The following is a 26,699-nucleotide window of genomic DNA, read 5'->3' on the forward strand; positions in this document are numbered from 1 at the left end:
ATCAATCTTTTTAATAAATTGACTATCAGTTGCTTTAAAAAAAAATGTGTGCCCTGGCTGGCATAGCTCAGTGGATTGAGCGCAGGCCTGCGAACCACACGATCGCTGTTGGATTCCCAGTCAGGGCACATGCCTGGGTTGCAGGCCAGTTCCCAGCAGGGGACGCACGAGAGGCAACCACACATTGATGTTTCTCTCCCTCCCTCCTTCCCTTCCCCTCTAAAGATAAGTAAATAAAATCTTTTAAAAAATGTGTTCTACATCCTGATAGTGGTGGTGGTTAGGCTACTGCACGTACTTCTCCAAAGCTCACCAAATGAAACACTTAAAATTGATGAACTTTATTATATAAAATTTTTTCCTTGTAGTGGGTAGGATTGTGTCTCCAAAAAAGTTAAATCCAAGTCCTAACTTCCAGTCCCTGAGAAAGTGACATTATTTAAAAATAGGGTCTTTGCACATGTAAGTTGAAGGTCTCAAGATGCCATCATCCTGCATGTAGGATGGGACCTAAATGTTGTCACTTGTCTACTCAGAAGAGAAAGCGGAGAGCAGTATGAGACCAAGGGACATGGAGAAGACCCAGGGGCGGGGGGGCTTGTGAAAATGAAGGCACAGATGGGAGTGATGCGTCTGCAAACCAAGGGATGTCAGGGTCTGCTGACGGCACCAGAAGTGGGGAAAGAGGCATGGAATAGATTTCATCCCAGGAGCATTTATAAGGGACCAACCCTGCCCATACCTTAATTTTGGACTTCTGGCCTCCAAACTGTGACACATAAATTTTTTCTGCTACAAAAGAAATAGCAGCTCTATAAAACAAATACCTCAATAAAGCTGATTTTTTTAAGTTGGAAAAAAAACTTGCAAACATCAGGTTAAATGGATAAAACATGCATTCAGTGTGAAATTTTTATTTAATTTTATTTTTATCCTCATCCAGCAATGGAAAAATTAGGACATTTTCCATTGCTTTTCAGAGGGAGAGGAAGGGAGGGAGGGTTTACAGAGAGGGGAAGGGAGGGAGAAAGGGAGGGAGAGAAACATAGATGCAGGAGAGACACATTGATTGATTACCTTTTTGTACCTTCCAAAACACACCCCAACCAGGGACTGAGCCCCAACCAGGGACGGAGCCCCAGGTGTGCTGTGACCGGGAATCGAACCAGAGACCTTTTGTTCTGCGGGACCATGCCCGACCAATTGAGCCACACCAGCCAGGGCTCATTGTGAAATATTTTATATAAAACTTCTAAATGCTTCCAACAATACAACTTATGATTCACAGACTTTGTATACATCATAAAAGCTGAAGGCACCTCAGTCTGGAACTGTGCCATTCTCATTGGGTCCCCTTGGTAGTGGGGGCAGGACAGGCAGTGGGGCATTCTGCTGGCCTCTGGATACCCTACATAGACTGCCCAAGGCCTGTGAGGTCTCAGAATGCTTCCCCATGGAGGAGACCACAAGCTGAGGCTTGGAACACTAGAGACCCAGCAGGGGCTGGGAAGGTGAGAACATCCCAGGCCCAGTATGGCCACGAGGCTCCAGGAAGCCAGCTTGTCCGGGTGCCAGTTGAAGAGCATGTGCCAGCTGGGTCGGCATCACCTCCCTCACCTAGATACACCCCAGCCTCCCCGGGGCTTCTCTGGGGCCACTCCATCCCTTCCCACCCATCTTCCTCCTGGGGTCAGCAGGGAGGCTGAGGGCCAGATTCAAAGGTCCACAGTGTGACTAGGACTGGGAGCCAGGCAAGGGTCTGCCATGCAGGCACAGGCCAATCCCATCACCTCCCTGAGCTGGTTTCCTGTTTGAAGGGATGATCTCCTCAAACTGCTTTGAGGGTGAAACACGTCATATCATGGGGTGGTGAGACACCTCTTGTGGCCAAGCTGAGAATCTTTAGCACGGCCTAAATGTTTGTCCTCCACCCTCGTTTAATCCTCACAATCCTATGATTGTGAGGTGTTGCCCCCTAAGCGCTGTTACCCCCATTTTACAGATGAGGAAACAGGGCCACAGAGGTTAATCAACTGAACTACACAGGCTCGCACAGCTGGTAAGTGGCCAAACTGGGACCCGGACTGAGGCTATAAGATGTAGCGCCCACGAGCCAGGCTCCTTTGCTAGTTAGTCTACTTTATTGGTTCATTTCTGGTTTATGGGCTGACATCCAACCCAGCTCCCGGGTGGACTGTGAACCTCTTGGGAGCCAGGCCTTGACCACTTCATCTCCAGATGAGCCCAGCCGCCTGCCCAGCAGGAGGAGGGCTCAGGGAAGGTGTGATGAGTGTGTGTGAGTGTGGGTGGGGCCCAAGGTGTCCCTGGCATTTGGAGTGAGTCAGGAGGCCGCACCAAAGGGAGGGTGGGGTGACTCTAGCCCTGCAAAGCCCAACAAACTGTCCCCACAGATGCCATGGGAGAAGATGGAGGCCTTGCTAGGCAACGTAGCCCCCCCCCCCCAGACCCTTTTGCAAAGGAATTGGCCCCTCTACTCTGTAGGAGCAGGAAACTGGTCTCAGCCCCAGAACTCAGGAATGCCAGCCCCTAAGACACCTCTCCAAGGGTGCAGCCAAGAGGGGGGCCCCAAATAGGAATTTGGAATGGGGTCCAGAACTAAAGATGTCCAGGAAATATTAGAAAAACATATACAATGTCCTCACCACTCCCCACCACAGGGTTGAGTTGGGGGAAGGGACACATGGAGCAGGAACATGCAGAGCTATTTTGTAAAAATAGTAAAAAAAGTTAAAAAAATAGTAAAAAGTATAAATAGTAAAAAAATTTTACTATTTTAAAAAAAGTAACAGCTTTGCAGCTAACCTCTGGCATGGTCATTTAACATATCTGTAACCTTTAACTGGTTTCATGGATATGTTAAATGGTTGTGGCCATGCTTTGAGCCAGGGGAATGGAAGTGACTTCCACCCAAGATGCAACTAGGGGGCAGCTCCCCTGGTTACAGTGCCTGCGTGAGAGCTTGGAGAAAGTTGGCTGCGCACCATGGGGCTGCGCCTGTCCGGACTCACGATGGCAGCCCAGAAAAGCTGGAAGGATATGGGAGTCCTGGCAGGTGTAGCCGATTGTGGGAGGAGTCGGAAATGGGACTGCAGAGGAAGACTGGTGCGGGGATTTAAACCAAGACACAGCAGCCATTGAGGAGAGAACCAAGCTGCTTTGGCAGAGTGGGGGCCCCTGCAGCTTTGGTGAGAATGAGGGCCACGTGGCTTTGAGGTGCTCCCTTTTGCCACATGGCTTAGGAAGCAGAAAGAGCTTTGCCCAGAAAAAAAGGGGTGAAAGGACTCTTGCTGATGGGTCCTGAGGAGGTGCCACATGGCTTTGGATTAACTGGAGATCATGGTGGTGACACAGCTGATGGTACCGGCAGCCCAAACCACGGACTTCTACTTCTTTTCCTGAGATACGGTACCCCGGATTAGGGCAGAGGGAGAAGGAAGGACTGTGTGCATCTGTGGGTATCCTAAAGGACATTATTATTTTAATGAAGACATGAAGTCATTACTCTAAGTCTGTATAAGCTTTAAATAAACATTTCCTTTCCTTTTCACAAATCTCTGGCATTGAGAGACATCTTTCCTCTGGCGGCGGGCACAGCGAAACTAGTGGGGGTCCTTTCAGTAACAGTACATCGTTCCCCCTCTTGTGTCCGTTCTGTAACACAAGGAGTCCCTGCACACACTTCCCCATAAATCAGTAGTCCCAGAGCCTGTCTTCCTCCTATTTCTCTAGAATCCTGCCAAATAGGCCCTTGTTCCCCCAGGATGACTCAGGCATCCTGGCCCCCGGCTAGAGGGGTATGGGATCCACTGACACTGGCTGGAAAAGCTGCTTATGCACACTTCCACCCATCTTCACCTTCAACCATGTCATGTCAGCCGCTTAGCCTGAACTCAGCTGTGGAGGGAATACTTACACCGCAGAAACTGGCAAATGCAACAAATCCAGGTTTTTCCCCCCAGACAGCCTGTTGTTAAATAGTTACCAGCACACCACTGCTCCCAGCTTTCCATTTGTCCCTGCTCACCAGGACCCAGGAGATCTGGAAGTCTGAGGAGACTTGTGACAAGCCACAAGGCCATACTTGGGGCAATGCCCACATGCCCAGGCTGCATGGGGCTGGACCCTGGAACCAGCCCTGGGTCCTCCAGTCTCCATTCCAAGATTTCTGACCCCCCCCCCCCACCAGCACCCAGCTCTGCACAGCCCTAAGCTGGAAGCCACATGGGCACGTCACTTTAGCTGTCCTCTTCTGTGGCATGGGAATCAGTATAAGAGCATGCACCTGAAGATCACACTTCTACAGGTCACATTCAAGCTCTGTCCGTGTGACCCAAGCAAGTTAGACCCTCCCTGAGTCTCAGCATCCTCCTGTGTAAAATGGAAATAATAGTTCGTTTCATTAGGAGGTCAACAAGTTGTACCTAGAGAAGAAGAGCTGGCTTAGCAGAGTGCTTATTATGTGTTAGATTTGTTGTTATGCCATTGTTAACATTTTCTATTCCAAGCCACAATGAGATGTCACCCCACACCTGTCAGAATGGCCATCATCAACAAAACAACAAAGAACAACTGTTGGCAAGGATGTGGAGCAAAGGGAACCCTTGTGCACTGTTGGCGGAATTGCAAATCGGTGCAGCCACTGTGGCAAACAGGATGGAGGTCCCTCAAAAACTTAAAAATATCCCTGGCTGGTGTAGCTCAGTGGATTGAGCATAGGCCTGCGAACCAGACGATCGTGGTTCGATTCTCAGTCAGGGCACATGCCTGGGTTGCAGGCCAATTCCCGGCAGGGGACAGTTCCCAGCAGGGGACGCAGGAGAAGCAACCATACATTGATGTTTCTCTTCCTCTCTCCTTCCCTTTCCCTCTAAAAAATAAATACATAAAATATTTTTTAAAAACCTTAAAAATAGAACTGCCACATGACCCAGCAACTCTACTTTTGGGTACATATCTAAAGAAATCCAAAACACTAATTTGAAAAAATATATTCCTACATGTTCGCTGCAGCATTATTTACAATAGGCAAGATATGAAAACAACCTAAATGTCCATCGATGGACAAATGAATAAGGAATTGGTGATATTTATATATGGTGTAATATTATTCAGCCAACTTAAAAAGTGAAATCTTAACCATTTGCAACAACATGGATGACCTAGAAGGTATTATGCTAAGTGAAATAAGTCAGTTAGAGAGAGACAAATACCATATTATTTCACTTATATGTAGAATCTAAAAGACAAAATAAATGAACAAACAGAAAAAGAAATGCATTCACAGATACAGAGAACAAACTGATGGTTGCCAGATGGGAGAGGGATTGGGAACTGGAGAAAAAGGTGAAAGAGATTAAGAAGTACCAACTGCCAGCTATACAAATAGTCATGGGGATGTAAAGCACAGCAGAGGGAGCACAGTCGATAATGTTGTGATTACAGGGAGCGGTGCCAGGTGGGCACCAGACTTGCGGTGAATACTCCATAAGGCACACAAATGTCTAACCACTATGTTGTACACCTGATACTAGCATATGAGGAAGGACCCCCCAAACCCAGAATTTATTCATAAAACTTTGTGTGCTTACTCTTACATGTTTAAACTTCAGTCGTCTTTAAAGTACTCCCAACTTGGTGCAGTACAACTATTGAGACTTTTTCCCACTGCTCAGAACAGTTTTTGAACCATCGATTTTGGTGCCTTTTAGTCCTTCTACCATTTTTTGTTTCACTTCTTCCACATGGGCAAAATGTTTCCTTTGAGGACTTCTGTCAACCAGGGAAACAAAAAGTTGCTCAGCACAAGACTGGGTGAACAGAGAGGGTGGGGCATAAGGGTCATGCCGTTTTTGGCCAAAAACTGCTGCACACTCAGCACAGTGTGGGCAGATGTGCCTGCAAATCAGCCATCATGAAATGGGCAAATGTGTTGTAAGAGTCTTCAAAAACAATTCACTGAAGCCAAACACTCCCTCTCACAACAACACCAGCTGGCACACTGATACAGATGGGGTCCTAGAACACTCACCTAGGAAAGGAAGCCTGTACTACAAGGCACCCACCCTCCAGAAGATAATTTCAATTTTGGGAGGGTCCCCCTCCTAAGAGTGTATGTCAATTGTAATTGAAAAATAAAGAAAAATATATGAACAAATGAAAATAATTTTCTATCCCATAGGGCAGTTGTGAGGGGGAAGGAGCTGACATCAAAGCTCAGCTCAGAGCCTGCACACAGTAGGTGCTCAGTTAATGTACCCAGTTTCTGATGGCAGCAAAATGGATCAGTGCCTCTGACCTGGGTTAAGGTGACTGTCCCTCCCATTCCGGTCACCAGAGGGCGCCACAGCCCCGCCCACAGTACCGCCCCCTCACCTGTAGATGGTGTACCTGGCACCACCTCCGGAAGAAGAGACCGGAGACCGCAGGGATCACGGCAGGAGCCCGCCATCCGGGGGTGAGACCCTAGAGGGCGCTGAGGACGAGGGCCCTACAAGCTTCAGGAGAGACACAGACGGGGTTGGGGGCGGGTGGGAGAGTTGGTGCTATTGGCTGCAGGGTGGAGGCTCCAGGCTGGACTCCTGGGGCCCAAAAACACAGAACACCAGCAGGAAGGAAGGCGGTGGCTGGGCTTCAGACGCCTGGGCTGGGGGGTTCAAGGGGCTGGGGGTGCTGAAGCCTGGGTTGAGGTACTAAATGGCAACTCCGTGTGGGGAGGGGAAAGGAAGGGACACCCCTGGGTCTCCAGAGCAGGGGTCAGGCCCCAGGGACCATGTCAAGGAGGGGTGCAGCCTGAGGGCAGATGGGCTTGGACTGCTGGGACACCTGCAGTAAGTCTGGGCTTGGACACCTGGTGAGGGGAGAAAAGAGAGGGACAAGTGTATGTGTTAGGAGGTACCCAGAGTACCAGGGTGGGGGCTACCCCAGAGGACCAGGAGAGCAGGAGTGTGCCAGGGAAGCCCCATGTGTCCCCTCTGTCTGGAGTCCCTGAACTGCCAGGCCCTGGGGGATCCTAGGGGAGTGCCAGCAGGCTCCCATCACCAGGGCCGGGCTGGGGAGTAAACAGGAACCTGGATTGGCAGGGCAGCAGTGGCTGGCACAACCTGTTACCTCGCCCTGCTTGGGCCCTGGGAAACTCCAGAGGCGATAGCTGAGTGTCTGGACACCTGAGTTCTGACAAGTGGGGAACAAAACACCCAGGTCTTGAGGAAATAGGAGAACAGGTCCAGGATACCTGGGAGGGTAGCTGAGTCCTGAGGAGATGGGGATTTGGGCTTCTGGAAGAGAAGGGGGCTGGAGGTCTGGGAGCTAAGGATACCTAAGTTCCCAAGGCCCCCTGTATTCTTGGAAGGAGAAGAGTCTGGTCTTGTCCCTGAATCCTTAGTGCCTCAGCATCTGGGATCTGGGGAGTTTCATAGCTGGTAAGGGGCTTAGAGCTGGATTCTACAATAGAAAGAGGGAGGCAGGGACTGTCAGCAGAGAGGCCTGTGTCCCAGAACACTGGGACTAGGTTCTCTGCAGGCAGAGAATGTCTGCCAGAGGCAGAAGGTAGGGCAGCCCATTTACCCTTGGGACATTAACCGAGCAAAATGGCCAGGACACAGATTATTAACCCTTCATGACCCAGGGAGGCCTTGGCTGAAGGACTGGGAAGGCCAGTGGGCAGGTGAAGAATTATAGGATGGACAGGTCAGACCCCAGACTGCAGAGTAAAATATCCTGCAGCTACCTGTCCCACAGACTTACCTGTCCCCACAGACGCTGCAAGAACCATGAGCTCCCCGGAAGGGCCAAGCTTCCAATCAGGGCTGCTCTCAGGCGGCACCTCCCCGAGCTGCGATGAGGGCTTCTTTCCCTTCGTCCTGGAGCGGCGGGATTCATTCCTGGGAGGGGGCCCAGGGCCCCAGGAGCACGAGGACCTGGCCCTGCAGCTGCAGCAGAAGGAGAAAGACTTGCTGTTGGCCGCAGAGCTTGGCAAAATGCTTCTGGAGCGCAATGAGGAGCTGCAACAGCAGCTGGAGATGCTGAGCACCCAGCACTCTGAGCGTGAGGAAGTGAGTTGGCAGCAGGGGTGGGCAGATGGAGGACAGGTGAGCAGGGGGCAGAAAACCAAATGGGGATGCTTCGTAATAATTTAGGCCTGGGCCTAGTTCCCCTGGCAATGTTGTTTGGTGGTTAAGAACATGGGCTCTGAGGATAAGACCTGGATTCAGACTGCAGCCTGGCTGTGTGACCTTGGGCAGGCTGCTAGCCCTCTCTGAGTCTTGGGTCCACCTCCTCAGCAGTATAATGCTACTCCAGCCAACATTACTGGGTACCCCTTCCCCATCTAGCTCTGGACTAAGTATTTTCCGTGCATCATCTTGGTTAATTCTCACCCAACCTTTGAGGTAGGAACAATTCTTCCTTCTCCCCAGGTTCTGTTGTCAGCCATGCAGGGGTCACATCTGGCCCTTAAACACCCTGGACACCACTAAGTCCTGGATCCATGGGTAGCCTCACCTGGGTAGCTGACCACCCTGTAGCTCTCCAACAGGCCATTGAATGGGCATCTCCACATCAGTGGCACTCTTCATTATGACCCTGTCACCCACTGTATCCATCTCAGTTTCTCACCTCAGGACCAGACCCTAAGCATTGCCATGACCTCTTCTCCCACACCTCTAAGCCCTACTGATTCTCCCACACCAGATTCTGAAGCTGCCCACTCACTATTTCAGTGGCCTCCAATCTGGTCGCAACCTCTCTCATCTCTGCCCCAGACACTGCAGTGTCCTCCTCACTGGTCCCCAGTTTCTACTCTTGCTCCCTGGAGCCCATTGTCTATGGGGCAGCCAGAGGGAACTTCAAAAATTGCAAATCAGATTATTTCAGACCTTGCTCAGGATCTCCCAATGGCTCTTTATCACATTTAGAATGAAACTCAAACTTCTTACCAGAGCCTAAAAGTCCCTGAACTCAGCCCACCGTACCCCCCTTCCTGTAAGGGGAAGGCCCTCTTTTCAGTTCTTTGAGTAACTAAGTTTGTTCCCTCTGGGCCTTGCACTTACTCTTCCTTACATTTAGCCCCACTCCCCTCCTTCTTGCCCTGCAGGAGTCAATTCAGACATCACTTCCTCCTGAGGGGGCCTCACCCCACCCACTCATCATCACTTTCCAGGGGCTTTTTTACAGCCCTAACTGGCTCCCCAAACTACCTAGTTCAAGCATGTGTCTATTTGCCTAAGACCTCTGGACTCTAAGCTGTTTTAGGCAGGGAACTTGGTGGTCTCACTGACTGCTGACATCCAGACCTCAGAAGAGAAGGAGCTCAGGAAATATTGGATGGATGGGCTGGCCATGCCAATATTAAGTGACTTGCCTGACCACAAAGCAGCAGCAGAGCTGGGCAATAGCCAGGACAATTGCACACCAATCCTGTGGGCTTAACCCTAAAGATGTGTTGCCCTCACAGTATTTGGTTAAGAGCTTGGCTGCCTGGGCTGGGATCCCTGCTCCATTAATTCACTGTGTGTCCTTGGGCAAGGCATTTCACTTCCCTGAGCCCATTTCCTTATCTGTAAAATGAGGACATTCATGATTCTAACTCGAGTGGGTTAAATGAAATGGTACGGATAAAGCGCTCGCACAGGACCTGGCAGGAGTACTGCCAATAATTAGCAAGAATGGTTAGCATCACCTTCCAGCTTTGAGAAACTAAGGAGAGTAAGGGCCAGAGGCTGTCCCCCAACTTGCCTGGTTCCCCAAGCTGGACGTCTGGGTGTGCCAGCCTTGTCTTCATACACGTTGGACAGGTTTTGGGGATGGAAGGTGAAGGCATGGAACCTAGGTGGGGCTGGCCGGGGTTAATTAAAGGGAGCTGGCTGGGAGGAGCGGGGGAGAGGGACTGAGCAGTGGCTGGGCAGAAGCTGAATCTCCAGACCCTAGTTGTGTAAGGCCATGGGTAGGGGCTTAAATTCTGCCAGACTGAGGTACCAGAAACGACACCTGCAACCTCGGGGCCAGAAGCCCAGGCAGCAGCAAGAGGTGAGTGGGTATGAGGGAGTCCACCTCATGGCCCAGACCCTCCTGTCAGGCCTGGAAACTTCCCTCTTCCATGCCCCTCAGCTCTCCTCTTCTCTGAGTCTTGCTCTCCCTGCCTGCTTCCTCCCTCGTCTCTCTTTCATGCCTGTCTCAGGCTCCACCAAACTCTCTTTAGGTCTCTGTCTCTGTTCCAGTCTCATCTCTCCCTCTCTGTCTCTAACCCTCTATCCTGGCCACCATAGCGACTGCAGCAGGAGAACCATGAGCTCCGCCAGAGCCTGGCAGCACGGGGAGCTGAGTGGGAGGCCAGGGCTGTGGAGCTGGAGGGGGACATGGAGGCTCTGCGGGCCCAGCTGGGGGAACAGCGCTCAGAGCAGCAGGACAGCGGGCGAGAGTGTGCACAGGCCCTCGGCGAACTCAGCGAGCAGAACCTACGGCTCAGCCAGCAACTGGCCCAGGTGGGAAAACCTTCACCTACTCAGAATCCTGGGTCCCAGTTAGGGGGATGCCCTGGACTTGGTGTTGAGTTTTAGGCCAGCTGAGGATGCCACTGCCTTCCCCTTCTCCACCGCCCACCCCCCAACCCCACCTGCCTCTAGGCCTCTCAGACTGAGCAGGAGCTTCAGAGGGAACTAGATGGCCTTCGGGGGCAGTGCCACACCCAGGCCCTGGCCAGGGCAGAGCTGAGGACACGCCTAGAGAGCCTGCAAGGGGAGGTGAGTGCTGCTTGGGGCTGGGGGCCTATTGAGCCAGGAGGGCTTGGCTGGGTGCTATCTGGAACTGGTGCAGCACCTCCCCTCCAGCTCTGAGACCTTTCCCCAGAACCAGATGCTGCAGAGTCGCCGGCAGGACCTGGAAGCCCAGATCCGAGACCTGCGTGAGGAGGTGGAGAAGGGCCAGGGCAGGCTACAGGCAACCCATGAGGAGCTGTTGCTACTGCAGCGTGAGAGGCGGGAGTACAGCTTGGAGGTGACCAGTGGGGTTGGGATGCATGGGTGCATCCAGCTGGGGCCTTAGCCACTGCCTCAGGTCTTCCTGGGAGATGAAGCCAGAGCTTCGTCACTGGGAGCCACAAGAGCATAGGCACTAGCCCAAATGCAAGTGGGAGCCGTGGAAGGGCATTAAGCAGGGGTGGTACATTCCCAGAATGCATCAAAACCAACCAGCTGGGTGGTCAGAAAGGGGCTGAGGCTAGAGCTCAGGCCAGAGATGATGGGGACCTAGACCAGGTCTGAAGCAGTAGAGATGGAGAAAAGGGAATGAAAAGAGTCAGCACTTCAGGATCAGGTTTTCTGGGTTCTTGTTCCAGCATCCTTTCTTATATTGTGGAATGCCCAGCCTCAGTTTCCCCACCACTGAGTTGGTATGTTAATGGTATAGAGCATTGGTGAGGGTGTGAGGTACTGAGCACAGTGCTGGGTTATAAGGAAGGCTCAATAAATGCTGGATGGTAGCAATTAGTGAAAGAGTTACAAGGTTGACTGGTGGAGTCCAGGCCAGGCCCTGTGAGAAGTTACCTGATGTGATGTGGCTGGAGGGAGGGTGATGGAAGACTTTGAAGCCGGGACGCCCACTCATGCCCTGCTTTACAGGCAAAAGAATTGGTGTAGGCTAAGGGGAAGCACCCAGCCCAAGGCCACCCAGCCATCCCCATCTGGGAATGGGGGAGCAGGTGCCTGTAGCTGGGGTGTGAAGACTGGCGAGCTGCCTGGCTCTTCGTGGCGTACCGTTGCCCCCTGTGGGCCAGCCAGCAGCGGGATGCCAGCAGCGGGGATGCCAGCAGCGGGCTCACCTGGCTGATCGCACCCGCTTTTCTGTCTGCCCTGGCCCGACTGTCTATGGGTGCTAGCGCAGCTGGAATGTGCACGCTCTGAGGCCAGAGAGGCACTGAGCACGCTGCGGAGGCTGCAGCAGCGAGTCTCGGAGCTGGAGGAAGAGTCGCGCCTACGGGAAGCTGACACATCAGGGGCCTCGCTGCAGTCCGAGCTTGCCCATAGCCTTGACAGCCACCAGAACCAGAATGCAGATGGCCACAGAGACACTCTGGTGAGTTCAAGGCCCAGTAGCCACCCAGAAGGGCTGCAGACTACACTCCTTTTCCTTTTTCCAAAGTTCAACACCTCACAGACCAATTCCTTTGGTGAACAGACCATTCTGTCCCTGGAGGCCCAAGAGTTATCCAGTCACCTGCCTTTGCCCCAGGAGGAGAGCTCAGAGCCTCCCAAGAAGAGAGCATCCCTGAGCCCAGGGAAGATACTGGAAAAGGAGTTGGAAGTGGCCCAGCTGCAGGACCAGGTGGGGAGTAGGACCATAGGGCGGGATGCAGAGCCCTTTTCAATGTTTCTCCTTTCCACCTATAACTCTGAGCCTTTTTCCACTAATCTCCCTCTAGCTGGATCTTTATCCTAACAAGAGCCAGTCTATGTGCCACCTCCTCCAGGAAGACTTTGTGGACTGCATTTCCCCCTTAATCTCACATCCCAATGCTTCTCCATGCACCCTTCCTGCAGGCTTATATCACCCTACTAGCCCTGCACCAGGCTGGGAGCTCAGAAGATTCCATTCCAACACAGGGCCACAGCTGCCTGGGGTGTTTGTGAAGCAGTCAAGGAAAGGGTGGTCAGAGAGCTGAAAGCCAAGCTTCCAGGAAGAGCAAGGGCTTAGTGACCCAGAAGCTTACTTGCCTCTCTGCCCCCTTCCCCGCCCACAGGTCGAGCTGCAGCGGGCAGAGATACAGTCCTTGCAGGAGGAGCTACAAAGGCAGAAGGAGCTGCGGGAGCTGGAGGACCCCCAGGAGGCCTTAACCTGTGCCCTCTCGGACAGAGAGGAGGCTGTGAACAAGTGAGCCTGCCTCTGCCACTATCCACTACCTGTTCAGCAGGGCTGAAGATCCCCTGGGGCACTCTGGTCATTCTAAGCCTCACTGGTGGTATGGCTTATAATCATCCCAACTCTGACCGCCTTGGTTTTGGTGTTAGTAGTCCCACTCCCGCCCGAGTCCAGGCGCCCTCGCCCGCCCGCCCGCCCGCCCGTCTCCTTGCTCGCTCAGGTCCCAGCGTCCTCTAACCACCTCTCTGCCCTTGTCGCTTGCAGGGTCCTGGAACTGTCCCTGGAGCTCAGCCGCGTCTCTCTGGAGCGGGATTCCCTCTCCCAAGAGCTGCTTCGCAGCATCCGTCAGAAGGTGGCGCTGACTCAAGAGCTGGAGGCTTGGCAGGTGAGGGATCGAAAGGGGGCGGGGCCAGAGGGAATGGAACCATTGGACTGACCCGCTCCTCCGCCCTGCCGACCTGCACGCAGGACGACATGCAAGTGGTAATCGGAGAGCAGCTGCGCTCCCAACGCCAGAAAGAGCTGAGTGAAGCTGAATCTGCTAGGCATCGCCCCACGTCCCGCTTCTCACTGCGCAGGAGCCCTGGGCCTGCCAGCGGATTCTTCAGCAACCTCTTCCGAAAGACCTGAGAGCCGAGTGAAGGGGCCCACACTTGCCCTCTCTGACTTACTTTCCTCTTCCAGCCAACGGAGCACAGGGCCCTAATTGTCTTCCAAAGGGGGTTGGTGCCCTCCCATGCCCCAGGTGGCTAAGCAGGGACTTACTGGGAGCAAGCCCCAACTTTGGGAGTCAGGAGGCCCCAGGTCGGTGGTGGGAGCAGATGGGGCAGAGCTATGTATTTTTTGAATCTATATAGGTCTTTTCTAAGCACTGAGGCACTAGGCCCCCTGGCCCTGGTATGCTCCGGGGAAAGGGTGGGGATGGTTATTTATGTATCAAGATCAGAGTAATATATAAATCATTACACATACTAAGTCTCCCTTCTTGGGAATAAAGCGCATGGAAGAAAAGCCTGAAATTTTATTTGTAAAAAGAAAAAACAGTCCAGACCCCTGCAGTGGTGGGGGGAGGGAGTTGCCGGAGGTCAGAAAGACAGGGAGAAGGCGCGGTAGCCCAGATTGGTGAACACATCCACCCGGCAGCTGCTACCTGCAGCTGTCAGCACCTGGAGGCAAGAGAAGAGTGATGGGCCTGCCCACACTCTCAGCTTCCCAAGACCACCAGAGCTCCTTGCAAGACCCACCTTGCACTCCGGTGCTGCTGGCTGTTGGTTGAGGCTGAGACTGAGCAGTCCTGGGGAGGAGCTAGGTACCTGAGCCTTAAGCTCCCCACTCAGCTGCCACTGATTGACACAAGGGCCCTGGCCAGCTGACAGAATCTGTGGAGCAGGAAGGGGATTTAGGGGTCAGGGCTGGAGATAAGAACCAGGCGGGGGTAGCAAAATGAAGACAGAGAGCCTCACCAGGTCCTGGTAGAAAGTGACATGCTTTTGTGGTGCCCACATGGGGAAGATGGTGGTAGGCGTGGAGGATCGGAGGTGCCAGAGGGTGAGTGCTGGGCCTCCTCCACAGACCTAGGCAGAAAGGTGGGGGGCCCCAGCCAACATTAGCCACAGGCCCTCAGCTAATGGGGCCTGGAGCTGCCACCCCATCCTGCACTTTGTCTGGCTCACCATCCAGTCTGAGTCAGTTGCCAAACATCCGATCCAGCGCCCGTTGTGGGGCCTTGAGCACTCCTGGGAGGGAGGACGGGAAGAGAGGAGGAGATGAAGACTCAGGAGATGCTCAGGGAGAGGGGAAGACAGGGTGTGGGGCATGCCCTCACCTCGTGCTTGTATACCTCGATTGTCTGGACCTCCTTGGCCATGCGGAGGTCTGTGGGGGAAGAACCATGACAGGTACTGTACTCACCCCAGCCTCCCTTACCACCATCTTTCTTTCCAACCAGATACTCCCTTACCCCAAAGCCGCACAGCCCCATCTTCACCGCCTGACAGCACCTCGGGGTTCCGCTCCCGCAATGCCAGGCAGTGGATATAGTCTGTGTGGCCCCGGAGTGCCTGCTGCAAGGAGAGGGGCAGTGTCAGAATGAGACCTTAGAAGAATGCATCCCCACACCATCCAGCTCCAGGGCCCTCTCACCGTGAAGGTCCCCGTTTCTAGGTCCATCGTATGCAGCTGGCAGTCTCCCCCTGCCAAAATGAGGGAATTCTCCTGCAGAGAAAGGCAGGGTTGGGTCAGCAGTCAATGTCAATCAGGACAGGAACAGGGGGGGAAGGATCAGTTTGGGCCCAAAACAGGGCAGAGTGGAACCCCAGTCACAAAGGGCTCAGACCTTGGGGACGAGAAGCAAAGCATTGATTTCAGGCACTTCCAAGCTGGTCCTGGGGGAGGGAAAGCAGGGTCAGCTCTGGTGAGGCAGCACTTGCATCCCCATGTGCCCTCTGCCCATGTGGCCCTGGCTTACCTGTATGGGGGCTGACGACGCCATAGCTCCTTACAGCCCTTCGTGGAGGGGAACACTGGGTGACCTCAGAGGCTCTCTATGGGGTTTAGCACCCCAGTGCCCCCCACCCAAGCTCCGCACTCCTTACCTTCTTGAGGATCTCCACCCAAAGCCAGGCCTTCACCTCCCCATCTCCAGCACTGAACAGATGTCGATCGGTGGAGACCATGCTGTAGACGGGCCCATCATGGGCTAAATGGAAATGCAGAACTTGAGTGACCTGTGCTGCTCCCCTCCTCTAGCCTGGAATCCCCTAAGCCAAACTCAATGGCTGCACCCACCTTGGAATATCACTATGGGTTTCTTACTTTCTTCTTTAGCCTCTGAGCTCAAAGCAGCAGACAAGCTGAAGGGGAACAGGGAGAGGATGTGTGGGTCAGAAGCAGGGACATGAATCCTGTGAAGGCCAAATGCCAGAGCCAATGGGTGTTGGGGAGCAGAGACAAAGGTACCTGAAGATGGCTATTTGTCCATAATTGTTGCCGGACGCCAGGAACTTCCCACAGGGTGAGACACTCTGGGAGAATATGGTCATGTGCAGCCGCTGCAGTGCCTGAAACACTTCCCTCTGTGGGGAGAAACTGTATGAAGGCTGTCTGGGAACCCTAATCCAGACTCCTTCCTGGTTCCCCTGCCACCAGTTCAGCCATTGCCCATACTTCTCAGACCTTTGAGGCCCACCAAGTGAGCATCTGCCCGTAGAGTCCTGGAGTTTCCTCCAAGAAGAGGGTGAGGACGGGATTGGGGTGCTTGATGCCGGGTGCCTAGTAGGACCTTGAGCATGCACCCAGCCTCTCCTCCAAGTTTCCTCAACAGCTGAAAGGAGCTCACGGGAGATCCTGTTACCAATGTATGAACCACTGTACATAAACAGCTTCGCACAGGGATGCCTCGTTGAAAGCGCATAAAACGTGGCTCTAACACCCCAATGTAGAAAAACATACTACCTTCTAATCCCTACCCTCTGACTCTCATGTTAGACCCATGAAGTAGTTCTGGGTTACTCTTCCGCTCGGGGTCAGAGTCCGAATCCTACCCACAGCCCACGCAAAACAGGATTCAAGTCACGACTCCTTGCCTGCCCCTTCAGAACCGGACATGGACTACAAAACCCAGAAGACACCGCGAACCACGCCCGCCTCACCTGACCCAAAGGCACCGTGTACGGCACAGCTCGCTCCATCTCGAGAACTTCAAGTCCCAGAGTGCTCCGCGCGCGACGCAGCCTCACGAGTCCGGACGTGCCCCTGAGTGGCTCACCTTCGCGGCGTCCCACCGATCCAATACTGCCAGCTGGCTCAGCCGGAAGGTGGTCTTCGCGTACCACCAGAGCCCCAGGAGCCAAGGTGAACGTCACGAAGACCTCCGGCTCGACACTAAGTAGCGTCCACCGCAGGCCCGCTACGCCGGATCCCTACCCCAAACCCGTCGCGCAGACCCGCTTTCTGGTGGCTGCCGCCTTTCTATCACGCCTGCGCGAGATCTCGTCGCCGCGCGCTCCTAAAACCACACCTCTCGCGGTTGGCCACGCCCTCGGAGCTCCGCCCGTGCCTCTGGATCCCACCCCTCTGCCCGCCGGACCCTGAACCCCAAATGATCCTTCAGCAGGTCCTGGAGCAAGACCCACCGAATCGGGCCCAGGGTGACCCGCGAGCTACCTTGGGGACGCCTCGAGGCTTGGACGCGAGGTGTGTGTGTGCGGTAGCGGGAACATCCCAGAGCCAAAGGAGCTTTGATTGGGGGTTTAGGGCTTGTCTGCAGAATAACACGGTGCATCGAATCAGCAGGGTTTGGGCATGAGCTGAGACAGGTTTGGAGACTTCCCAGGCAGGCTGCTGGATGGCCCGGGATAGTGGGGGTGACTTAGGCGTCAGCTGAGATGGACTGGGGGATTCCTGGCTGACTCTTCATGTTCACGCTGGCAGATCTTGAGGATGGGGCCAAGAGGGTAGGGTGCACCTAGCTCTCTTTTCTTCTCAGCTCCCCTCTCCGAGGAGCTGTGCCCATGAGCACCAAGCGGCGCCTGGAGGAGGAGCAGTGAGTTTGGGGGCAGGGAGGGACTCCCAACAAGACCTCTGTCACCTTAGGTTCCCATCACCCTGCCTCCCCTCTGAATATCCCAGCCTGCCTGCCTCCTGGTCTCTCCCCAGGGAGCCCCTTCGAAAGCAGTTCCTGTCTGAAGAGAATATGGCCACCCACTTCTCTCGACTCAGTCTACATAATGACCACCCTTACTGCAGCACCCCGCTGGCTTTCTCCCCCACTCTGCCCCCACTCAGGTATGCACCATCCACTATGCACTGACTGTGCCTCGTGGAGGATCACACCCTGTCTGGGAGCCAACCTCCAGGCCCTGCCTCATCCTGCTATTTTTAACCTCTAGCCAACCACTGTTTCGCCTCTTGGCTCCTTAGAAGGTGGAGGCAGCCCAGAAGCCCCTAGGGACCTGAACCTGGTGGGAGGTGGCTCTGCCAGGCCAGCCTTATCCCTGTGTCCTGTCATTTTCTCTTCTAGGAGCCCTTGCTCTGAGCTGCTTCTCTGGCGCTACCCTGGAAACTTGATCCCTGAGGCCCTCCGGCTGCTGAGGCTGGGGGACACTCCTGCCTCCCACTACCCTGCAACCCCAGCTGGGGAAATAATGGAGCTCTGAGTGCTGGCAGGCAGTGCATCTGCCCACTTTTCTTCTCCACAAGAGAGAACACCACCATGAAGGGACCAGGTGCCCTGCTTTTCCTCCAGGCATCTGGGCACCAAGACCTTCTTCTCCCAACAGAGGACAGTGAGCCTGGGTTAGGAAGGACAGGAGGGACAGCCGCATGGAAAGGGAAGCAATCTCCTCCCCCCCGCCCAAGAAAAATTGAATAAAGAATGCTGAACAGATAGATGATGACTTCAGTCTGGAACCTGGGAAGAGAGGACAGGGTTGGGGCACCAAATGCTGGGGTTTCTTTAAGATCTTCCTTAAGATCTTCCCTGAAAAAACGGTCAGGGCCTGCCTAGGTCCTGGCAGGCTGGGCTCAAGCATTGAGAATGTGTGAGTCAGAGCCTCGCCCCCGCCCCCGCGGCTGACTCACGCCTCCCTCCAGCTCTGGGAAGTCAGACTGGGGATCATGCCACTCTCCAATCCATTTAAAGTTAAAGATTCTTTTATTAATAAATTCTCCCATCCCTCCAAACTTTCTCCCCTAAATAAATATCTCTCCCCTCTTTGAGAGTTGAGGGTGCAGTGTCTCAGGGCCAGCCCCCCTAGAGGGCCAGCCCCCTAGGGTTAGGAACAGATCCCTAACCCACCCCCCTAGGCTGAGACCCCAGTGCTAAAATTTCAGCACATCTGAGTGGGTGGGGCATGATCTCTCTGTCCCTCACTTCAGCCTGATCCCCAGACCATTGGGGTAGGGGGCCTTTATGCAAACATTGCACTTCTTCATGTCAGTTATCTGGTGTGAGCGGGCCTGGGTCTCCTTTTCTGTCCTGGAGCCAGAACTCTGGATCCAGGCCTCTGAGAAATGATTCATCTGTCCCCCATCCCTGCACATCCCCATGACTGGAGCAGCCTGGCTCTGGCTGTGTCTGAGAGGCAGGGGCTGGCTCTGAATGAATGAATGAATGAATGAAGAGTGAGCACTGCCTCCTGCTGACTGGGGACACTCATTGTCACTGGATCAGCGCCACACCAGGACAGCCCTCCCCACCGGTCTCCTCGATGGGAGCTGCAAGATAAGAAGAGGGGTTGTCATGAGCTGGGGAAATATTGAGGAATTATTGGGGGGGCGGACGGGCCAGGGTATACTTACTGGTAAACTTTTCTCTCCTGCGGCACTGTCTCCAGACCAGGAAGCCGGAAAGTAGTCCCAACACGAGGGCCAGGCTCATGGCACCTCCCAAGATGGGCCACAGCAGCCCAAAGGAGGCTGAAGGGGCCCCTGCGCCTGGGGGCAGGGCTCGAAGTCAGACCTCGACCCTCTCTGGGCAGTCCCCTAGATCTGACCCTCAAGTCTTTCCCCACTGTGGCCCCTACCCCAGTTGGAGCCCTTGCCCGCTTCTGCTTCCCACTTAATTCCCCAGATCTGAAACCACCTGCTCCCTCCTAGACCCCAGCAATTCTCCCACAGTCTGGGGTCCACTCGCCTCTGGCCCCGCCCTCCACTCACAGCCCAGGCAGAAGTCGCTGTGTGGTCGCGCTGGACACGACGCGCAGTCCATGCACTTGTCGAGGTCCGAGCTCCAAGAGCTGCCACGAGAGCACGGAGTGGTGCCTGAGGAAGGGGCCATGGGTCAGAGGCTGAGGTTGGGACGCGGCTATTCTGGGGGCTGAAGTCAGGGTCCGCCGGATCGTATAACGTGAGTCACCGGCGCCCTCCGCATTCCTCACAGGTGACCCGCACTGCCTGACCAGGACGTGGCAGCGCGGGGTGAAGAAGGGTGAAGAGGGGCATAGTGCGAGAGGCTGGGGGAGGGGTGACCTCCCCACAACACCCCCCCCCCCGCCGCTGGGTGACTCATTCCTGGGCACTGGGCCCGACCCCGGTCCTCTCCCCTACCCNCCCCCCCCCCCCCCCCCCCCCCCCCGCATAGCTGGGCACTGAAGTCACCGGATGGAAGGGGGCACCACACATGGTATGGGGCACAGACCCCCGTGCCTCTGTAGACACCGTCCCCCGACTCCGGTCACTGGAACTGGGCAGACCCGGTATTGACCAAGCTTGGGGCATGCCCCCGTCACCGGACCAGACATCCGGCCTTCAAACTTTCTCCACTTCCGAGTCCGAGTTGGACAGGCGGGAAACTGAGGCCGGGACTGGGGATGAAGCTCAGAGAGAGATGGGACTGCCCCTGGCCGGGGAGCACGGTGTCTAGAAACTACCGGCCCCCCGATTCCATGCAACCCCAGTTCTGCCCCCTCCTCTAGGTCCTCAAAGCTGTCCCCCGGTTCCCCACCGAGGGTCACCGGCCCTCCCGCCCTCCCGCCCAGCCCGGCGCCCTGCGTACCTGACACCGGCTCCCCAGCCGCGGCGCACAGCAGCGGCAGCCCGAGCCCCAGCACAAGGAGCCGCAGCAGCGGGCACAGCAGACTGAGAGCCATGGTGCGCGTCCCGCGGCCGCTGCCATCTGAGACCGCCGCGAGTCGAGGGGACAGACGGCCTCAGCCGGGTCCCCGCCCCCGCCTTCCGGGGCGGGCCGCTAGCCGCGGCCGGCCCCCCGACGCCCCGCCCCGCCCGGCCGGGCCCGCTAAATTCGGTCATTAGCTCTGCAAACCGCGGCCGCGTGTGCGAGCCGCGGGGGCTTCGCGGGGACGCAGACTAGCTGCCGGCTAGGGCCTCAGGTCCGGGCGGTGCGCCTGGGCGGAGTCAGACACGAGACTGCCGAAGGCAGGACCCCGGGGGCACCATGTAAAAATAATGATGTATCCTTTCATTTCCACCTTAGGACATAGTTACCTAGTAAAATGGGTACTTGTCCCCATTTTCCTAGTACGAAAGTAAGGCTCGGGAAAGTGGCGGAGCCGAGACCCAGGTCCGTTGGGCCCCTCGCCCTGCGCGCCGGACCCGCTGCGGGCCCCCACGCCGCCTGCACGCCCGCGCCCGGGCCGGAGCTGCGGCCGCGGGGGCCGGGCGGCGCGCGCCCTCGGAGTTCTGCACCGGGGTCTCTGCCCCTCCCCGGGGCGGTGGTCCAGTGACGTCACCGCCTCTTTAAGTTCCCGCCTCCGCCCCATCCTCACACTCTTGCGGCACCTAGGAATCTCCGAGGGCTCCTTCCTTCTCAGGTGATCCTGGGGGCAGTGTGCGTATTGGGAAGGAGGAGGTGGATACCTAGAGGAACGGGGTGCAGCGGACGGGCAGCGTGGACAACCTGGCGGGTCGGGGGGTCCCCGGCGAGGGACAGATCGGGTCCTTCGATTGCTCGAAAAGGGTTAAACGCCCCTCCTCTCCTCCCCGGGGACAAAGGCACCGAAACCCGGGCGCCCCTCCCCCACCTGCGCTCCTTCTGGATCCGCCGCCCCTCCCCCTCACCTGCGGGAGCAGACCCTAGGCGGTCGCCGCCATTAAACTTTACCTCTCCAGTGGCTTCCAGGCTGTTGGGGAACTGAGGACACCCACCTTCGGGCTGGACTCCCAAGGGAAGTAGGAATCGGGAGCGGGAAGGAGCACCCTCGGAGTCGAGCCCTCAGTGTGTGGAAAGGGAATGGGTCGAGGGCAGACGAGGTGCGGGATGCCTAAGCTGGCTGGCCTCGGCTTTAACTCGGCCAGACGCCTGAAGGTGTAGACAGGGGACTGGGACCAGCGAGGGGTGGCCCACCCCGTCTGGTCTCCCCCGAGATCTTCAACTCAGGCTCAGTTGAAAAGGTGAAAGGAGAACCTGCTCTCTGGCCACACTGCGGGGCTGGTGCTAGGCTTAGGTCCGAGCGGTGCGCGGGAACCTAGGGCAGTGGAGAGCCACAACAAAAACCCGAACAGCACTGATCGGGTGGAGACCAACACTGAGTGAGATGTGAGCGGAGACAGGTGCGGGGAGGCTGCTGTAGAAGAGCTGGTTCGCTGGATAGGCCCCAAGGATTTTAGCTCCTTTTAGGGAAGTTGTGCCCTGAGAGGATGGCATTTGGGGCAAAAATACACAAGAAAAATGTCCCTCATCTTGGGGGTATGTTTTGTGGATCCAAAGGGAGAGCAGAAGAGTGGGATCCAGAGAGGCAGCCAGTGACCAGAGGGAAGGAAGTGCTTTTGGGTGAGAGACTTTTTTTTTCCCTTCATCTCTTCTCCCTCTTCAGGGATTGGGGGCTGGGATGGGCTGGGCTGGGCTGGGCAGGTGAAGTGGGCGCTGGTGAGCCTCCCAGAACACAAGATCTTTTAAGATCAAACTGGAAACCACCTGCCTGAGGTATGGGACCATGTTGGGGTGAGGGGTTTGGATATTGGGTGGTGGTAGAAAGCTTGGATCTCTAATCTTGGTGGTTTTGAGACTGGAACTCAATAGCTCATGCCAACCTTCCGTCTGTACACCCTGTGGAAGATACCTAAAGGTTTCACTGTCACTTTGTCCCCTTTTTGTTACTTTGCTGCTTGATAAAATGTACCCATAGTGGCTAAAGCCAGGAACTACCACTTGCTTAGGCTTTATATTATCATTCATTTGTACTCAAAACAGCCAGGACCAGGTCGCTTATTTATTCACTATTGTAAGACAGGGCCTGTCACATAACTAGAGAAAAAGAAATAAATGGTAAAGCATTAATGCTCATTTTGCCCCTGAGAAAAGAGGCTCAGGGACAGGACATGGTATCCCAACCCCCAGGGTTCATACCCTTGGCATTCTGTGTGGCCATAGCACATGGCATCAGGGTTAGCAGTCCTTGGGAATGAGGGATCTGGACCAGCTGGTCTTAAACATTACTCTTCTGTCCCTCAGCACATCTTTCAACTTCAACCTCATCATGGCCTCTGCTGGTCTGCAAATACTGGGGATTGTCCTGACACTGCTTGGCTGGGTGAACGCTCTGGTGTCCTGTGCCCTGCCCCTGTGGAAGGTGACCGCTTTCATCGGCAACAGCATCGTGGTGGCCCAGGTGGTGTGGGAGGGACTGTGGATGTCCTGCGTGGTGCAGAGCACGGGCCAGATGCAGTGCAAGGTGTATGACTCGATGCTGGCACTGCCCCAGGACCTGCAGGCTGCCCGAGCCCTCTGTGTCATCACCCTCCTTGTTGCCCTGGTGGGTCTGCTGATCTACCTTGGTGGGGCCAAGTGCACCACCTGCGTGGAGGACAAGGACTCCAAGGCCCGCCTGGTGCTCACCTCTGGGGTCATCTTTGTCATCTCAGGGGTCCTGACCCTCATCCCCATCTGCTGGACGGCCCATGCCATCATTCAGGACTTCTACAACCCCCTGGTGGCAGAGGCCCAAAAGCGGGAGCTGGGGGCCTCCCTCTACCTGGGCTGGGCGGCGTCTGGCCTTTTGTTGCTGGGTGGGGGGCTGCTGTGCTACACCTGCCCTTCTGGGGGGTCTCGGGGCTCCAGCCATTACCTGGCCCGATACTCAGCATCCGCCCCGCGCGCCAACTCTCAGGGGCCCTCTGAATACCCCACCAAGAATTATGTCTGATGTGGGCAGGAGAGTGTGGGCTCCCTTGACAATGGAGCCTACCCCTGAGCTGGAGTCCTCAAAATGCACAACAGTTTCCTGATTGCTTTGGTTTTTCCTTTTTACTGGGGGAGTGGGGGTTTCCTTTTAATCCATTTGATAAACACCGAACCAAGAAGAAACAGACTCCCACCTAGGCTCTGCTGCTGGCCTGTCTTTGGATGATGGAACCAAGGAGGCAACACTGAAGAGTTTCTGGATCTTTCTTCACTTTGGACATTCCCATCCAGCAGTCCGGGCTGGCCAGGTGCTTTGTAACAAGATGCTTTGATGGTCTGTCCCCAAGAGTCCCTGCTGCTCTTGGGGCAGGGCCTCCCTGGATTTGCAAGGATGAGCCCCACCTTTCTGGTCAGGCCTTGAGAAGTGCAGGTGATAAGTTACTAGAAACTGCCTACCTCCAAAGATTCTGACCTCTGGCTCTTTCATCCTTGGCACAGAGCTGCTTCTCAGCCATGCTGTGGGACCCTGGCCCTCTCCTCTCTGGGCCCTGTACACTTCTGCTATGCCACACCCACACTCAGCAATTTTTACTAAATAAAGTGTGTTTTGTTTTGCTTTGTTACTTGCCATTGATGTCGCTGGGAAGCTATTGAGTTCCAGCCTGGTGTGCAGTAAACGTGAATGACTGGCCTCCTTTATTGCTCCCTGCCTAGCATGGCCGAAAGTGAGGTTACCCACAGGACAGGACCTGGATCAGACCTTGGCCTGAAAGCCCTGGGGAGGTCACCTGGGCTTCCCTGCCTAATCACAGATCAAGGCAGCCAGAGGTACAAATGATCTTTATTCTGGGAACTCCATTTGGGGCAGGGGAGTAGGGTGGACTTTCTGGCCTGGAGGAGTCTGGCTTCTCCCAGAGGGCCTGGCCTGGGTCTCCGAATGCAGGTGGTGGCCAGGCTGGAGTGGACCAGCTCCAGGGCAGGCAGAGCATGATCCTCTGCTTGTTTGAGCCAAGGAGCTACTGCCCTTTGGGTGAGGCCCAGGTTCCAGGGGCAGGGGAGGAGGGCCAACCCAGGACCTGGGCAGCAGAAAAAAGCAACTGGTTTTGCAAGGCAAGCCAGGAGGTAAGGACCCCATTGAGGAGGATATGGGCTCATCCAGGCCATCTGAGATTAGCCCAGAAGCCAAGCCTGGCTGGAGCTCCTGGAAAATGGGTGTCATGTGGGGAAGGGGTTGGTGGTAGAAGGCAGGGGTTAGAGAAGGCATCCAGCAGAAAGTCCAGGCTCTGGGCCGCAGGCTTCCGGAGACTTCACACATAGTCCCTCTTGTCCATCCCAGAGGTGCCTGAGCGGGATGGGATGGAGTAGCCCAGTCTGGGTCCTCTGGGCCGGTCGATCTGGGGTGGGGGGCATGTGCAGCAGAGGAGGCCCCCGCCCAGCATGAGTAGGGCAGCTGCTGCCCAACCCAGGTAGAGGGAGGCCCCCAGCTCCCGTTTGAGGGCCTCAGCCACCAGGGGGTTGTAGAAGTCCTGGATGATAGCGTGGGCTGTCCAGCAGATGGGGATGAGAACCAGGATGCCTGAGAGGAGAAGGATGACCCCCCCGGTGAGCACGATGCGGGCTTTGGCACCTTCGTCCTCCACACAGGTGGTGCACTGGGCGCCCGTAATGGCCACCAGCAGGCCGAGCAGGGCCAGCAGGAGGGCAACCACACAGAGGGCTCGGGCAGCCTGCAGGTCCTGGGGCAGCGCCAGAATCGAGTCGTACACCTTGCACTGCATCTGGCCCGTGCTCTGCACCACGCAGGACATCCACAGTCCCTCCCACACCACCTGGGCCACCACGATGCTGTTGCCGATGAAGGCAGTCACCTTCCACAGGGGCAGGGTGCAGGACACCAGGGTCCCCAGCCAGCCCAGCACGGACAGGGTCAAGCCCAGGAGTTCTAGGCCAGCTGAAGCCATCTGCCCCTTCGGTCGGATCTTCTCAACCGTCTTCTCTTGGTGGTCCGGTAAAACTAAGAGGGAGTCGTCAGATGCTGCCAAGTAGGGGTCTTGCTGCCAGCCAGGAACAGACGGCGTCCTCAGGCCAGGACAGTTCTCACATTTGTGGATCTCTTGCAAGGCACCTCCTCGCTCTGTGTCCCTCACAAGTGTGTCTCTGGCCCCCGACAAACACAAAATCTCACAGTCCTGCTCAGCTGAGTGGCTGGTATCCCCTCGAGACGCCCGTTGCCCATCAGTTGCCCAGTGGCTGCTTCTTCTGCCACCCTGCTCTCACGCCCCAACCGCTGCCTGTCTGACCGGCTACACAGAACCTACCCTCCAACCCACCTTCAGGCTGGAGAGCGCCTCCTCCCCTCTGGCTGGCGCAGGTTCACGCTGAGCAGTATACCCTTACGGGATGCCACCTGGGGACTGCCGGCTCCTGGCAGCAAGCATGGGGGTTTTAAGGCGGAGGCAGGGGAGGAGCAGCCAGGCCGAGACTGGGGAGGCCAGTGCTACGGGGAGGAGGCGGGGCTGGGAGGGGAGGGGGACTCAAACTTGGCGGGGAGGGCATACCATGACCAGGAAGGAACAGGGGAGGAGAGAACATCTATGCCTGCGGGAACCCAGGGAAAAAAGGAATGGTGAGACTGAGGAACGGCTTTGGGAGAAGAAATGTAACCAGCCCGGGACAAAGAAGTGGGGCAGTTGGGGGGTTCAGCTCCCCTTCCTGAGACTCCTCCGCCCCTCCCCCGCCGTCCTTGTTCTCCCGGGCCTGGTTCGTTTCTCGATGATGCAAACGTACCCCAGCTTTCCCAGTATCGCGCACCCCCACCCGCCCATACCCCGCGGCTAAGACTCTCCGGAATTCGATCTGTCTCCCTTCTCAGCCCAGAGGCCCTAGCGGCTCCCGAGGGAAGGGCCCCGCCCGCTCCGTTCCCTAGGCGACAGGAGCCGGGCGCCCAGCTCAGGTGGCATCGTCCAGGCAACGGCCTAGAAAACCACCCCCTCAGTTATACCTCAGCTCAGGTATGCCCTCTCCACCCCCTCCACTGAAACTGGGGGCCACAGTGAGTTGCTGTGAAGTCTCTAGAGGCCAGAAGATAAAGAGCCTGTTGTGGAAGAGGGGGAGGGGCACTCGGGGCATGGGTGAAAGGGGAAGAGCAGCAGGGGCAGGAGCGCCTCTTGCCCGTGGGGAGTGAGTGACCGCGCTGGGTGAGACACCACAGAGGAAGGCAGCAGGAGTTAGGCCCAGGGGACTCTGGTCT

The 26,699-nt window shown here is 55.8% G+C and overlaps 6 protein-coding genes across 15 annotated transcripts; 3 read left to right on the top strand and 3 right to left on the bottom strand.

Annotated features, from left to right (window-relative positions):
- The first annotated feature begins 6,374 nt into the window (after nucleotides 1-6,374).
- Nucleotides 6,375-13,881, top strand: BICDL2 (BICD family like cargo adaptor 2). Of its 3 annotated transcripts, XM_037043380.1 has the most exons (10): nucleotides 6,375-6,475; nucleotides 7,777-8,072; nucleotides 10,284-10,499; nucleotides 10,641-10,757; nucleotides 10,864-11,010; nucleotides 11,896-12,087; nucleotides 12,190-12,336; nucleotides 12,752-12,882; nucleotides 13,135-13,255; nucleotides 13,339-13,881. In XM_037043380.1, the coding sequence occupies exons 1-10, from the start codon at nucleotides 6,400-6,402 to the stop codon at nucleotides 13,498-13,500; spliced, it is 1,605 nt and encodes a 534-aa protein (XP_036899275.1). In that variant the 5' UTR covers nucleotides 6,375-6,399; the 3' UTR covers nucleotides 13,501-13,881. The 3 variants fall into 3 exon arrangements, with proteins under 3 accessions (XP_036899275.1, XP_036899276.1, XP_036899277.1); XM_037043381.1 differs by lacking the exon at nucleotides 12,190-12,336; XM_037043382.1 differs by lacking the exons at nucleotides 6,375-6,475; nucleotides 7,777-8,072 and adding an exon at nucleotides 8,080-10,044.
- A 20-nt stretch (nucleotides 13,882-13,901) lies between these two features.
- THOC6 (THO complex subunit 6) lies at nucleotides 13,902-16,719 on the bottom strand. 5 transcript variants are annotated; one of them, XM_037043388.1, is made up of 13 exons: nucleotides 16,637-16,719; nucleotides 15,829-15,944; nucleotides 15,658-15,722; nucleotides 15,465-15,568; nucleotides 15,338-15,375; nucleotides 15,206-15,254; nucleotides 15,013-15,084; nucleotides 14,831-14,933; nucleotides 14,696-14,745; nucleotides 14,544-14,606; nucleotides 14,334-14,444; nucleotides 14,115-14,249; nucleotides 13,902-14,036 (listed from the first exon to the last, which is right to left on the bottom strand). In XM_037043388.1, exons 2-13 carry the CDS (start codon nucleotides 15,909-15,911, stop codon nucleotides 13,956-13,958), a joined length of 954 nt encoding a protein of 317 aa, XP_036899283.1. In that variant the 5' UTR covers nucleotides 15,912-15,944; nucleotides 16,637-16,719; the 3' UTR covers nucleotides 13,902-13,955. The 5 variants fall into 5 exon arrangements, with proteins under 5 accessions (XP_036899283.1, XP_036899281.1, XP_036899282.1 ...); XM_037043386.1 differs by lacking the exon at nucleotides 16,637-16,719 and adding an exon at nucleotides 16,521-16,604 and having other exon boundaries at nucleotides 14,831-14,930; XM_037043387.1 differs by lacking the exon at nucleotides 16,637-16,719 and adding an exon at nucleotides 16,521-16,604 and having other exon boundaries at nucleotides 14,711-14,745.
- Nucleotides 16,646-18,258, top strand: HCFC1R1 (host cell factor C1 regulator 1). 4 transcript variants are annotated; one of them, XM_037043395.1, is made up of 5 exons: nucleotides 16,646-16,722; nucleotides 16,898-17,064; nucleotides 17,357-17,413; nucleotides 17,515-17,655; nucleotides 17,891-18,258. In XM_037043395.1, the coding sequence occupies exons 2-5, from the start codon at nucleotides 16,970-16,972 to the stop codon at nucleotides 18,024-18,026; spliced, it is 429 nt and encodes a 142-aa protein (XP_036899290.1). In that variant the 5' UTR covers nucleotides 16,646-16,722; nucleotides 16,898-16,969; the 3' UTR covers nucleotides 18,027-18,258. The 4 variants fall into 4 exon arrangements, with proteins under 4 accessions (XP_036899290.1, XP_036899288.1, XP_036899286.1 ...); XM_037043393.1 differs by lacking the exon at nucleotides 16,646-16,722 and having other exon boundaries at nucleotides 16,855-17,064; nucleotides 17,527-17,655; XM_037043391.1 differs by lacking the exons at nucleotides 16,646-16,722; nucleotides 17,357-17,413 and having other exon boundaries at nucleotides 16,855-17,064; nucleotides 17,464-17,655.
- A 246-nt stretch (nucleotides 18,259-18,504) lies between these two features.
- TNFRSF12A (TNF receptor superfamily member 12A) lies at nucleotides 18,505-20,528 on the bottom strand. Its single transcript, XM_037043396.1, has 4 exons — nucleotides 20,366-20,528; nucleotides 19,528-19,632; nucleotides 19,171-19,305; nucleotides 18,505-19,086 (listed from the first exon to the last, which is right to left on the bottom strand). Exons 1-4 carry the CDS (start codon nucleotides 20,457-20,459, stop codon nucleotides 19,031-19,033), a joined length of 390 nt encoding a protein of 129 aa, XP_036899291.1. The 5' UTR covers nucleotides 20,460-20,528; the 3' UTR covers nucleotides 18,505-19,030.
- A 1,513-nt stretch (nucleotides 20,529-22,041) lies between these two features.
- CLDN6 (claudin 6) lies at nucleotides 22,042-24,028 on the top strand. The gene is made up of 2 exons (XM_037043389.1): nucleotides 22,042-22,099; nucleotides 22,781-24,028. The coding sequence occupies exon 2, from the start codon at nucleotides 22,806-22,808 to the stop codon at nucleotides 23,469-23,471; it is 666 nt and encodes a 221-aa protein (XP_036899284.1). The 5' UTR covers nucleotides 22,042-22,099; nucleotides 22,781-22,805; the 3' UTR covers nucleotides 23,472-24,028.
- Nucleotides 24,029-24,274: 246 nt separating this feature from the next.
- Nucleotides 24,275-26,183, bottom strand: CLDN9 (claudin 9). Its single transcript, XM_037043390.1, has one exon. It carries the CDS (start codon nucleotides 25,408-25,410, stop codon nucleotides 24,757-24,759), a length of 654 nt encoding a protein of 217 aa, XP_036899285.1. The 5' UTR covers nucleotides 25,411-26,183; the 3' UTR covers nucleotides 24,275-24,756.
- Nucleotides 26,184-26,699: the final 516 nt, after the last annotated feature.

This window comes from Sturnira hondurensis, unplaced genomic scaffold, assembly GCF_014824575.4.
Source record: "Sturnira hondurensis isolate 20B ecotype Veracruz unplaced genomic scaffold, ASM1482457v3 Scaffold0004089, whole genome shotgun sequence".
Lineage (NCBI taxonomy): Eukaryota > Metazoa > Chordata > Mammalia > Chiroptera > Phyllostomidae > Sturnira > Sturnira hondurensis.